Raw genomic sequence first — 14660 nt, 5'->3', positions numbered from 1 at the left:
GCTGCGATGATGGGCTCAAGTATAGCAGGGATTGTGGGGCTGACGCGGGATCGGGCAGTGTTTCGTTCTGCTGTGCATGGGGTCGCTATGAGTCGGAAACAACTCGACAGCACTTAACAACAACAGTCGATCTGAGTGTGACCCCAATCCTTTGGCCCGTAACTCCATCCTCCTGGCACACTTCAACAGCAATCCCACACTCTGGAACCAGGTTGGTTCAACTCTTTGAAACAAAGGAGGCTGTGGTCCCACCCTTTGAGATCCAGGAGACTCTGATCCCACCCTTTGAAACCAAGAAGGCCTTGCTTCCTGTGCTCCTTCCAACAGTTCTGTTGATCTCCAAGGTGCTCCAGGGATGGTACTTTCCTTTTCTTGGAAGATAAAAGATACTTTTACACAAATAACACACGTTATATGGTTTCTGCAAACTGCACAAGCCACTCTTGCATATTAGTTTCCTATGCATGCTATGTGCGTTATATGCATGTGCATTATTTCCATGGGTGCATTATATGTGAAAAATATGGTAGCTCCTTATTTCCTGCCTACAGAATTCTGTGGTGGTTAAGTTTGTGTGTGGAGTTGGCTGGGCCTGGTTGAGCGGCTGGGCAGGTGAATGTAGTTATTACCCATGGTGAGATTGGTAATTAACTCCATGGTGGAATCTATTGGGGCAGCTGAGTAGCTGCTTTGGGTATGTGGTCTGCTTCTCATAGAAACAGCTTTGGGAATAGTCTCTAGCTTATGGCACACTGGAACCCTGCATGTAGTCATGTCGTTGGTCAGCAGCCTGCCATGCTCTGCTGACCTTGGGACTTAGAGTGGACTTGAATGAATGGCCTGTCATGTGGTTTGGTAACATCAGAACTGTGCCTTTTTACTTGTCAATCTTGGGTTTGTCAATCTCAGCAGCCAGCAGCTGTCTGACTGAAGAGAAGCCTCTAGCTCCAGTGGGCCGGGAGCAGATGGCAGAGCTGAAGCCCAAGGCTGAGGGACTTTCACTTAGCCCCTAGAACCTGGCACTTTGAACTTGGACTTAAAGCCTCCAAACTGTAAGAGAATAAACTCCTGTTTGTCAAGCCCTCTCATTTGTGGTATATTCTTGTCAGAGCTGCACTAAGTAACCAGAAAAAATTCTAAGAGGCAGACACTGTTCTTTCCTTTTGTTCCTTTTCTATGCTCTTCAGTCTAAGCTGGTGAGTCTTCTTCTGTGGTCCTTAGTTAGAGCCATCAGGCACAGGTTTAATCTTTTTAACAAAAGATCATGTAGCCACATCCTTGGTGTAAATTCTAGGACATGTGTCCGTTTGTACAACAGAATTTTTCAAATGTTTATGTTTTGATTTCGTATTGCACAGTTCACTTTTAAGTCCATCTCCTTCCCTTTATATTTTACTGTAAACCGCAAGGAGCAACCAAGTGGCACCTTTAAGACCTTGCTTATAAACTACCTCAACCAGGTCTGATAAGAGCCTGGTGAGAACCCCTAGACAATGACCCCTAGTTACCCTTTAGGTCTGGAACTGAACTCATTCCTGTGGCTTCCAGCCAAACAACAGACAGGCATATAGGGTGAACAGAAGGGCAGTATTTGCACAGGGAAACAGCTCTGGGGGCAGTAATGCATAAGGACACAGGGAAGAGCTAACTACAGGAAGGAAGTGGGAAGAGAGCTGTTATACTGTGGGGAATTGCAGTCAATGTCATGAAACAAAATGTGGCTGAACTGCTGTATGAAAAATGAATTTGCTCTGTGAACTTTCACTCAAATCACAATGAAAATAATAATAATAAAATAAAAAAAAGAAAAAGAACAACAAAAAAATTACCTCAGCCAGATATCCAAATTTATCACTTACAAGTTCTACCTTCTACCAAACATTTGAACATAATTCAGGTAAGAGACTATTTAATCTCTTTTATATATCCAAAGTGATTGACGCAAGATACACCCTACACTAATTCTGCTTTATTAGCATAATAACAAAAACAACTTATTCCCAAATGGGATTATAACTACAAGCACAGACATTAGGATTGTCAACATGTATTTTTTGGGAACATAATTCAATCCATAACACTGACACTGTATATATTGAAATGAGTTTGGAAATAGAATGAGTCTTCTGTCACACAAAACAATCTTTTACTACCACCAGAAGCATGAGGAGACAATGCAAGGACTAAAGTACCATTTCCTTATGATTAAATTCATTCTGCAACTTTTAAAAACAGAAAAAAATTATTAGTTTTACATTACATATTTTTCCTTGCTATTATCAAGGATAAGGTACATGGATCTGTTTTCACTTTTTCCCTGCTCTATTAATTAGCCTGTTCATTGAGGAAGGGTAGAGTAGTATGTGGGGTAGAGAAGGAAGGCCACAATTTTGACAATTCATTTAATTTACTGCCATGTATGCAGAAAAGAAATACAACAAAAGAGGGTGATTTACAGTAAACAGGTTGGCAAACTCCAAACTAAAAGAAAACATGCTGATAAGCACATAATTTTTAACACAAATCAATCATAATTTAACTATTATTTATAAGAGTAGGAAATAAAGAGTTGGGAAAACTCTCACAATAGTTCATACAAGTTGCTACCTGACTACCTGTCAGTAACCTATTCTCTTAGGGTAAGCTATTCTTTTCAGAACAACGTCAGTTAATAAACACTGAGGGAGTAACAGACCATTTTAAAATAAATTACAATAAAATAACCAATTCAGGTACGGATCACCAATGGATGCTAAAACCATTAAGTAAGGGTGTTCTTAGAACAGGGTATTCATATGGAACCCAAGGATCATCCCTCAGATCACCTGATATTTGAAAAGGGGAAACAATCACTTTATAATGTAGATACCTGGTGTCATCACCTTAAGTGACCAAACATAGCTCTGGTGGTGTAGTGCCTAAGCCATGTGACTGCTAACCAGAAGGCTGGCCATTCAAACCCACCAGCCACCCCTTAGAAGGAAGGTTGGGCAATCTACTTCCGTAGTGATACCACCTCGGAAGCCCAAGGAGGGGTTGCTAGGAATCGGATCCGACTTGACAGCAGCGAGTTTGGTTTTTAAAGTATTATCAGCTCCCTTGAGTTCATAATTTTTCAAATTTTTGCTCTGACACAAATGAAACTTATTTATATCCAGACAGTGTGACAATTTCCAAGTTCTGTCTCTTTATCAAGTCATTCTCCCAGAATAATTCTATCCCAATTCCAAGTCATAAGTCCAGTGGAACTCTGAGGCCTTCTCTCTGGTGGCATAGTGCCTAAGGCATTTGACTGCAACCAGAATGCTGGCGGTTCAAACTCACCAGCCACTCCTTGGAAGGAAGATTGGGCCATCTGCTTCCGTAGAGCTACCTCCTCAGAATCCCAAGGAAGGGTTGCTATGAGTCGAATCAACTCAACGGCAGTGAGTTTGGTTTTTCGGTTTTCTTGCTCAGTATCTTTGTCACATTTGATATGGTAGGTGGCTTACTTAAAAGTTTGTACCTCCACTAGTAATATACTCTCAACATTCTTCTTTACCTATCTTGGCTAAGCCCTTCCTATTCGCCCTTGAAAAACAAATTTAGATGTTACCTATGAACAGCCTTCCCTCATCAATATCTGCCTGCCACCATCACTCTCTGAGATGCCATAACACCTAGGCTTACCTCTCTACCACAGCATGAAAAACACTATAGGATAATTATCTATTTGTCTTTCCTCTTACTAGAGTTGAGCTTTTTGAGGGCTGATGCTTTGTATTTCGTATCTATATACCTGACATTCAGAAGTACTAAGAATACTTTGAATTGATAAATGAATTTTACCAAGACACAGATGAGAAAACAAACTCAGAGAACCTGCTCCGAGTTACACAGCCATTAAGTGGTAAGCTAATATTTAACCATAGTTCTTTTGACTTCTAAATCTTTCTAAACACCACTGTTATAGGAGCTCTGGTAACACAGTGCCTAAAGCACTTGACTGCTAACCAGAAGGCTGGTGGTTCAAACCCATCAGCCACTCCTCAGAAGGAAGGTTGAGCAATCTACTTCTGTAGTGAACTGCCTCGGCAACCCAAGGAGGGGTCACTATGAATCAGGCTGACTGGACAGCACATAACAATGACAACAAACACCACTGTATATTCTATCTCCAACTGTTTATAAATACTCTTGTTTCTCGGGTTTTAATAAGCTAGGCGTATAGAAATGGATGAATAATCTTGATTAGGTGGTGTTGTACCTAAGGCATTTGACTGCTAACCAGAAGGCTGATAGTTCAAACCCACCAGCCACTCCTCAGAAGGAAGACTGGGCAGTCTACTTCCATACAGATACCGCCTAGGAGACCCAAGGAGGGGTCACTATGAGTCTGCTCTGACTCAAAGGCAGTGAGTTTGTTTGTTTGTTTGTTTTAAATAGGTTAAGTATGAGTGAGGGGGATTCTCAAGAAACAGAATACTAATCAATCCACAATCAAAGTCAATGTTTTAAAGAAATCCATAAATCTTAACCCAAATGTGGCCACTCCAGAACATCTTAAATATGGAAGGTGTCTGATAACCTTTTGTTAAATTAATAAATACAAAAACTCTACAGAGCAGTTTCACTGACAGATCACAGGCTTTTCCCATTACATTTAGTGACTCAAAACAAGAAATTAATTTACATAATATGTTTTCCAAAAAAAGAACTACTTGGTGTTAATTAACACACACACACACACACACATACACCCTAAAACAAAACAAACAAACCAGCCTGGGAACTGGTATAGTTCTAAAATAGAAGAAAACTCTCTTCTTTCCAGCCAAATCCCAATTGGCAAAAATGATATACTACCTCCTGTATATAGCCAGATGCTGAATATCAAAAAGTGAGTGTCTCACTTAAATTACTTTAGGAGACAGGTTTATTATTAATGTAATGAGAATAAACAACACAGCTTAATCTCCCCATGATAAATATTCAGGGGAGGACAAAGTAAATTAAATTTAACTACATTAAGATATATTAGTTTTCTTAGAAGATACAATATCTGAAATCCTGACCCAGCAATGCTCCCCCCTTACAATCAACTGTATTTACTAAATGATAAGAGAAAAATACTCATTACAGGTATAAAATAAGAGGTCACTTACTAAGTGATTAATTATTAAGAATATCAATAAACACCTCTTTATTTCACAAAATATTGAAAAAAATTCAAACTCACAGCAAGTTCAATAAAAATAAACTTGTATAAATAATGTAGTATGTATTACTACCATAATAAGCCATCATATTCCAAGATGTACATTAGTCAAATAAATAGGAAGTTCTCTAGTTATCTTGATGAAATCTCTCTTACGTGAGTGGCGAAAAAAGATTAATCAGATTTTAATATTACTGTACCATTTCTATGAGCCATTAACATACATACTCTCACTCTTAGACAAAAGGAAAGCCCATTCATCACATATTTAAAAGTACAACTTTAGCAGATCTGAGCGTGCTTTGACTGACACCTTCAGGCAACTAGTAGCAACTGCATCCCTAGAATTAGTCAGGTATCAACTCTACTGTAAATAAAGGGACATCACTATTTCAGAAAGAAGTCAAAGCAATTATTAGATTCTGATTAAAGTATTTCCTAAACTGGAAACTACTGAAAATTGAGACTTTCCGGGAAAAGCATTTACGATTGTAATTCACTATAGTGCCACAAAGAAAACTCCAATAGTTAAGCTTCCTTATGATGCTTTAACAGTGACATTTCTAAGGATCTGTGGCACACTTACAATATAGGCTATTAGGAATATCTGGATCCTCAAGTTTGAGTTTCTACATAAAGCTTCTAATGTCTATAAAAAGCAGTTCTCTACAGAAATGTAATAAACCATTATGAAATTCAGAATTAAATTTTTTTATTGTGATGAGAGTGAAAAGTTTACCGAGCAAAGTGATTTTCCATTCAACTGTTCATACAGGTGTTGTTTCCTGACACTGAATGCAATCCCCACAATGTAACAACAGCACTCTTCCCACTTACTCCTTGCAGCAACCATTTCCATATGTCCTTCTTTCCCACCCATTCCTGCCTTCTGAACATTATCCCTGGGCAAATGGTGTCCTTTTGATCTCCTATGGTTGACTGTTCTAAGGAGTAAATTACCTCCCTGGTGTTACTGTTAACCCCATAGGCTTTGTTTATTATTTGGGTAAGAACTGAGCCATTAAGGGGAAGCTCAGTTTTGGGCTTGATGGGTGACTAAGGCCCATTGTCCAGAGGGGTTCCATGACTCTCCATGAGACCAGGAAGCCCAGTCTATTTTATTATTTTGAGTTTTGTTTCCCATTTTTCTCCCTTTTTGTCCAGGATCATCTACTGTGATCCCTTTCAGAATGGTAGACAGTGGTACCTGGGCACTAATTAGTTCTGGTCTCACAGTTGCAAAGGCTGAGGTTCATGTGGTCCACTAGTCCTTTGGACTAATCGTTTCTGTGCATTTTTTATTTCTTGGCTCCAGATGAGAAGAAACCAACAACTGCACCTTAGATGGCTGCTTGCAGGTTTATAAGACTCCAGTCACTCCTCACCAAAAGAGAATGTAGAACATTGTCTTTGTATACTATGTTATGCCAAATGACCTTGATATCCCCTGCAACTATGGTCCTGAGCCCCCAGCATAATAAGCAGTAATATTTTAAGCAGCATAATTATAAAATATTATTTAAATGTTCTGCATCTAACTTAGGGGCCTATTTTGGTTACCTAGGTGCCACTCTAACAGAAATACCACAAATAGGATGGCTTTAATGAACAGTTTATTCTCTTACCCTTTTGGAAGCTAAAAGTCCAAGTTCAAAGTATCAGGCTCTAGGGGCAGGATGAAAGCCCCTTGACCTTGGGCTTCAGCTCTGCCTCTCACTCCCAGCCCACTGAAGCTAAAGCCATCTCTTCATTCAGGCAGCTGCTGGCTGCTGAGGTGGACAAACCCAAGGTCGACAAGTAAAAAGGCATAGTTCTCATATGACCAAACCACACAGCAGGTGCCAAAGGGGCTAGGAGGCCTCATCTTCTGACCTCCTCTAATCCCACAAGAAGAAGACAGAATCACAATCAGTAGCCCAAGGCCTACTCCTGTGAGGTGAGACATGCTGCCTCCCTCCAGTCCTTTCACCAACCATTCCTCCTGCAGCACCCACCACCTCTTTGCTGGGTTCCATAATTTGCTGCAGTGGCCACACAGAGCTCACAGATTATGGAGTTCATTAGGAAAGCAACAGGCTACAATTCAAGTTCAGAAATAAACTCAGTCTCTCACAGCCAGCCGTCTTACTCAGCAGCCAGAAGTCTCAGTAGCACATTGCTCTCTCAGCAGTGCATATCTCTAGCATCTCTCTCTCAGTAGCACGTTTCTCTCCCATCTCTCTCTCAGCAGTGTATCTCTCATGTCTCTCAGGAGTGCGTTTCTCTCAGCAGCATGTCTTTCTCAGCCAGCAGTCAGAGACTCCTTCTGCCTCTGGGAGGGCTGCTTTTGAGCTTGGCAGAGTGGCCCAAACCAACCAATCCCAACATCAGAATTCTACACACCTGAGAGCGAGCAAACTTCCTAGAAAATTACTTCATGCTGCTCCCAACAGAAATACCCCAGGTGGACAACTTTAACAATCAGGAGCTACTCAGATGCTCACAGCAAATTCCACGGAGTTTACAAAGATTTATGGCTAGAAAAGCCACACTGTAATTTACTACACTGCAGCAGGCCATTGATTAAAGTCCATTTAAAGTCCCAAGATTGGCAGAGCATGGTAGGCTGAACAACCACTGAGCTACATGCAAGGATCAAGCATGCCATAAGCTAGAGATCTTCCTCAAAGCTGCTTCTTATATACTGGAACACATCCCTAAAGCAGCTCCACAGGTGCTCCAGTAGATTCCACCATGAAACTGACTGCCAATGTCACCACGGGGAATAACTACATCCAGCTCCCCAGCCACTGAACAAGGTCCAGCCAAGCTGACAACAACCTTAACTACCACAGGGCACCAATTTATGGCATAGACAGACTATTAAAGATAACCCAAAATGCACAAACAGCAGAAGATAAACTAGATGACTGGGACCTTCTAAAAATTTAATTCTTATGTACATTAAAAGACTTTTCCAAAAGAATGAAAAGAAAAGACAAAAAGAGTAAAAAGAAACCCTACCGATTGGGGAAAAATACTTGGCAATGACATATCTGATCAAGGGACTTACCTCTAAAATATACAGAATACTCCAGCACCTCAACAGCAAAAAAACAAACAATCCAATTTAAAAGTGGGCAGAAGACATGAATAGACATTTCACCAAAGAAGTTATTCAGGCACACAACAAACGCAAGAAGAAATGTTCATAACCATTACCCATTAGAGAGGTGCAAATCAAAGTAACAATGAGATACCATCTCGCCCCAGCACTAATAGCAAAGTTCAACAGCACAGAAAATAATAAGCACTGGCAAGGATGTGGAGAGATTTGGGCTCTCATACACTGCTGGTGGGACTGTAAAATGATACAACCACTGCAGAAATTGCTATGGTGATTCCTTAAAAAGCTGGAAATAGAAATACCATTTGATCCAGCAATCCCATTACTAGGTGTATACCCTAAAGAAGTGAGAGCTAGGATATGAACAGATGTATGCACACCATGTTCATTTCAGCACTATTCATAATAGCAAAGAGATGGAAACAACCTAAGCGCCCATCAACGGAGGAATGGATAACCAAACTATGGTATATACACACAATGGAATACTATGCAACACTAAAGAACTATGTAAAACCTTGGAGGACTTGGAGGACATTATGCTGACTGAAATAAGTTAATCACAGAAGGACAAATATTATATGAGTCCACTGCTGTGGACTTTCACCATTGTGAAAGTCAAGGAAAGGCTTATATATGCAAGGAAACTTTCTTTGTTGGTCAGGGGTGTGTGTGTGTATGTGTATAAAGTTCTGTACATGAATTTCATTTGTTGCTTTAATGGCAGGCAGAAAGGGAGATGGAAGGAAAAAAGTTAAAAACTGTAATTAAGCTATAAGGAAATTTTCTAAATTATTAACATAATCATACCAAATAAATGCCATTAAACCAAATATAGTTGAAGATATTTTACATTTTACCTGTACAAAGATAATGCAACCATGTAAGTTTCCTTCCACTGAAATGTTGGCTGTAAAATAATTCAAACTGTAAAAAAAAAAAAAAAATTATTATTATTTCCAGCTATTATAACTTACCTGCCAATCACCATGCTACATTTTTTTTTTTTAAGTTCACGTTACAATGGTTATTATAGCGCATCTGGTATACTCTTTCATTTTAAAGATGAGAAGACACACCCATGAAGTCACTAGCCAACATCAGACAAATATTAACCCAGCTCCTTTCACTGACCATTTCATGTAGGGTTTTCTCCTGTAAATCACAGCAGTGAAAATTTAACTTTTCATATAAATTCAGAAATGACACAGTAATTCATTATCATTTTTGGATATTAATAATTTGTTGCTGTGTGCCGTCAAATCGGACCTAACTCATAGTGACCCCTCCTTGGGTTTCCGAGGCAGTATCACTATGGAAGTAGATTGCCCAATCTTCCTTCCGAGGAGTGGCTGGTGGGTTTGAACCGCCAGCCTTCTGGTTAGCAGTCAAGTGCTTTAGGCACTACGCTACCAGAGCTCCTCTCCCATAGTTTAAGAGGCTAGAAGTCTAAATCCAGGGCTCCAGCTCTAGGGGAAGGCTTTCTGTCTATGTCAGCTATAGGGGAATATTCTCTCCTTTTAACGTATGTGGACTTAGCATTCCTGGGATATCTCTATGGGTCTTGGCATCAACCTTCCCTTGTGTCTAGGAGATTCTCAGCACAGGGATCCTAGGTCCAAAGTACATGCTTGGTTCACAGATCTTCTACATGGGTGATACTGACTGAGGTCCCTTTTTCTACATGGGTGATACTGACTGAAGTCCCTCTTTCTTGACTAGCTTCTCTCAACTTTCATCTCTTGCAAGATAAAACATGATGCAGATCACACCCAGGGAAACTCCCCTTCCTAACATCAGATCAGGCTGTGAATGAGTAAGGGCACTGTATCCCACTCTAATCCTGCTTCATTAACATAACAAAACAACCAAACCCTTATTAACATAGTTACCACCTCAGAAACCCAAGGGAAACCCAAGGAGGGGTCACTAAGAGTTGCTATGAGTAGTGAGTTTGGTTTTTTTTTGTTTGTTTGCTTGTTTGTTTTAATCCTGCTTCACTGACACACAGAGGTAAGGATTTACAACACATAACAAATGGCTTGAAGCTTTTATTTGTTTATCAAACATTACCATTTAGTTTAAATAAAGTAATAAACAGAGTTAGTTTATTCTTTCATCAGTTTAAGGAAAGTTCACCCTGAACAGAAAAGGTGAAGCTAGTCCAACACGATTTTCCCTCCAATGTTGCACCACTCTCCTCTAGCAGGATAGTCACCAGTCCCTTTGTGTGATCACTAGAAGATGTCCAGCACCAGGAATACAAAAGATTTTCTAACTGCTTCTAGTCCAGAGAAGAAAAAGCAAAATATGCCATAATAACCCAGGTTGTCAATAAAATTCCATTACTACCACACAACTCATAACTTAATTAAGTTTAAAGACCAAAGAAAAATAAAGAACTTTTTAAAATAATAAGAGACCCAAGCTTAAAAGCACTCTTTATAAATTAACTAAGTACAAAATTACCTTTTAAGATACAGACTCTAAGTTGTGAAGATGCATGTTTTACCTCTTTATATTCTAGCAAGGAGCATTTTTCACTAAAGTTTAACTGATGATATTGTTGTGGCAAAAAAAATGTCCTTCATCTTTAAACTGAAAATCTAATTTAAAAGACTCTCATATGGGTATCAAACCAAACCAAACTCACTGCAGTCGAGTCGGATCCGACTCATAGCAACCCTTCCTTGAGTTTCTGAGGTAGTAACTTTCCTTCTGAGGAGTGGCTGGTGGGTTTGAACCACTAGCCTTCTGGTTAGCAGTCAAATGCCTTAGGCACTACACCACCAGAGCTCCCCATAAAAAATAAAAAAAAGACTCATTTTCAAATGGAAATATTGTAAATTAATCTGGTATCACAAAGACAAAAAGTTGTATAAACCTTGCTTACTGAATAATTATTTGTATTACCAAAGTATATCAGTAAAAAACATATTTAAATTTCTCATTTTAAATTAAGTTAATATTCAGGCTAAAGGATATCATGTTTTAAATATTCTGTGAGGGCATTTAAACAGAACCTTGAGTATACCCCACCTGAATTTTCAGACCATTTCAAAAATAGATTTGACACGCTGAACAGTAATGACTGAAGACCCAATGAGTTGTGGGATGGCATCAAGGACATCATACATGAAGAAATCAAAAGATCATCAAAAAGATAGGAAAGAAAACATAAAAATGGGTATCACAAGCAAGTCTGAAACTTGCCCTTGAACACAGAGTAGCTAAAGTAAAAGGAAGAAATGATCACATGAAAGAGTTGAACAGAAGATGTCAGAGGGCAGCTAGAGAAGACAAAGTAAGTATTACAATGAAATGTGCCAAGACCTAGAAGTTAGAAAATCAAAAAGGAAGAACATGCTTGACATTTCTCAAGCTGAAAGAACTGAAGAAAAAATTCAAGCCTCAAGTTGCATTACTGAAGGACTCTATGGGCAAAATACTGAACGATGTAGGAATTATCAAAATGAGATGGAAGCAATACACAGAGTTACTGTACCAAAAAAGAAATGGTCGATTTTCAATCATTTCAGGCGACAATATATAATCAAGAACCAATGGTACTAAAGGAAGAAGTCTAAGCTACACTGAAGGCACTGGTGAAAAACAAGGCTCCAGGAACTGGTAATTGAGATGTTTCAACAAATAGATGCGTCACTGCAAGCACTCACTCATCTATGCCAAAAACGTAGATTAGCTACCTGGTCAGCCAAATAGAAGATCTGTGTTTGTACCCATTCCAAAGAAAGGTCATTTAATAGAGTGGAAACTGTCAAACAGTATCATTAAGGTTACACACAAGTAAAATTTTGCTGAAAATAATTCAAAAATCATTGCAGCAGTACATCAACAGGGAACTGCCAGAAAAATTCAATCCAGTTTCAGAAACGATGTAGAACAAGAGATACCACTGTTGATGTCAGATGGATCTTGCCTGAAAGCAGAGAATGCTAAAAATATGTTCACCTACGACGCTGCAAAGGCATTAGACTCTGTGATCAAAACAAATAATGGGTAACATTGTGATGAATGGGAATTCCAGAACACTTAACTGTGCACATGAGGAACCTATATACAGGCCAAGAGGCAGCTGCAAGAACAGAACAATGGGATACTGAGTGTTTTAAAATCAGAAAAGGTGTGTGTCAGGGTTGTATTCCTTCACCATACTTATCAAACTGTATGCTAAGCAAACAACCTGAGAAACTGGATTACATGAAGAACAATGCAGCATCAAGATTGGAGGAGAACATATTAACAACCTGCAATATGCAAATGATACAACCTTGATTGCTGAAAGTAAAGAGCATTTGAAGCATTTAATAAACCAAACCAAACCCACTAGCATCGAGTCAATTCTGACTCATCACAACCCTACAGGACAGAGTAGAAATGCCCCATCCCATAGGGTCTCTAAGGTTGTAAATCTTTACAGACGCAGACTGCCTCATCCTTCTCTTTTGCAACAGCTGGTTGGTTTACATGCTAACTTTTTGATTCACATCCAAATGCTTTAACCACTGTGCCATCAGAGCTAAAGATCAAAGACTACAGCCTTCAGTATGCATTATATCTCACCCAAAAGAAAACAAAAGTCTTCATAACGGGACCAAAAAGCAACAGCATGGCAAGTGGAGAAAAAATCAAAGTTGTCAAGGATTTCATTTTACTTGGATCCACCATCAACACCCATGGAAGTAGCAATCGAGAAATCAAATGACACATTTCATTGGGCAAATCTGCTCAAAAGACCTCCTTGAAAGTTTTAAAAAGCTATATGGAAGATGAATTTGCGCTGTAAACTTTTACCAAATCACAATAAAAATTTAAAAATAAATAAATAAAAATAAAAGTTTTAAAAAGCAAATATATCACTTTGAGGATAAGTGTGCCTGACCCAAGCCATGGTATTATTAAGTGCCTCATGTGCTTATGAAACCTGGACAACAAATAAGGAAACCAGAAGAACTGATGCCTTTGAATTACAGTATTGGAAAAGAACACTGAATATACCACGGACTGTCAGAAGAACAAAGAAATCCGTCCTGGAAGAAGTATAACCAGAATGCTCTTTTGAAGTGAGGATGAGAAGACTTTGTCTCATGCATTTTGATCACATTATCAGGAGGGACCAGTCCCCAGAGAAGGACATCATGCTTGGCAAAGTAAAGGGTCAGGAAAAAGGGGAAGACCTTCAAGAAATGGATTAACATAGTGGCTGCAACAATGGGCTCAAATTGTGTGCAACCATTCTGAGGATGGTGCAAGACAGAGCAGTGTTTTGTTCTGTTGTATACAGGGTTGCTATGAGTCAGAACTGACTCTGTAACACCTAACACCCACAACTATAACAAACAGAACTCAAATAGCATGAAAAGTGAACAATTCATATGCAATGAGTTTAGTCAACTCTAAGACCCGCAACAATATACACTACTTTAAATTATCTCTTTAATATTATTCAGGTTTGTGAACCTGGTAAAAAAATATATATATTGGAGTTCTGGCAAGATGGCTGACTAGGCAGAAAGACTGCACAGACCCTCTTCAACAAAGGAAAGGGAAACCAATTAACAAAGACACAGAGGATAATCCTGGACCCCTGAGCCTTGAAGGGAAGGATATAGAAGTGGACTAAACCCCAACCAGCAGAAGAATTCGAGTTAAAATACCAAAAAAGGAGACATACGGAGCTGCGTTCTGGCAGCAATCCTGAGCAATCCTGACAGCACAGACAGCTTGGAGATTCCCAAGTGGTGGTAGGACCTAAGAATTAACCTAAAAATCACGTTGCTAGCCAGGGACTGCATGGAGGACTGTGCACAGTGGCTGGGGAACAAACAGAGAAGGTGAAGAGAAAGGTGGGCTGAGCTGTGGACTTTTGCTGGTACAGAGCTTGCCGCCATTTTGTAGGTTTAAAAAGAGGCTTGACTATTTTGAATATTTAAAGAGACAGCGCTCTTGCAGATTCCTGGGGCTTAAGAAAACATTCTGCTTTCTAACAACCCAAGGACACTCGGGACCTGCAAGACTGACAAGTTTTTTGAAGGTTATTCGATTGTAATTTGTGTCTAATTGAGTGGGAGGCAACATCTGCCCCCATAAGACACAACTACACCCCCACCTCCTGCAACATCACTTACTGAGCAAGAGCCACTACCTCCTTTCCACCAACGGGTCAATGATAAAAAACCACCAAGAAGAGCCGGAATCACCCTTCACTGCTCTTCACAAACAGTTAACAGAGATCTAAATACAACAACGCCACGATGCCTCGGAGACAACAGATCATCACAGTCCACACAAAGAAGCAGGATAAAGTGGTAGAAACAAGGGAGCAGGATACAGACC

At 39.5% G+C, this 14660-nt stretch overlaps 1 protein-coding gene across 1 annotated transcript in view; it reads right to left on the bottom strand.

Moving 5' to 3' along the window:
- The window catches only part of CUL2 (cullin 2), a 117205-nt gene that overhangs the window by 12331 nt on the left and 90214 nt on the right, over positions 1-14660 (bottom strand). Inside the window, exon 16 of the mRNA XM_007942437.2 lies at positions 9164-9230. Within this exon, the coding sequence (XP_007940628.1) occupies positions 9164-9230 (67 nt within the window). The remainder of the gene's footprint in view (positions 1-9163; positions 9231-14660) is intronic.

The sequence above is a fragment of the Orycteropus afer genome, unplaced genomic scaffold, assembly GCF_000298275.1.
Source record: "Orycteropus afer afer isolate SDZICR_OR568_19922 unplaced genomic scaffold, OryAfe1.0 scaffold00090, whole genome shotgun sequence".
Lineage (NCBI taxonomy): Eukaryota > Metazoa > Chordata > Mammalia > Tubulidentata > Orycteropodidae > Orycteropus > Orycteropus afer.
The sequence above is the reverse complement of the archived record's forward strand: the minus strand, read 5'-3'. Positions and strand labels throughout refer to the sequence as shown.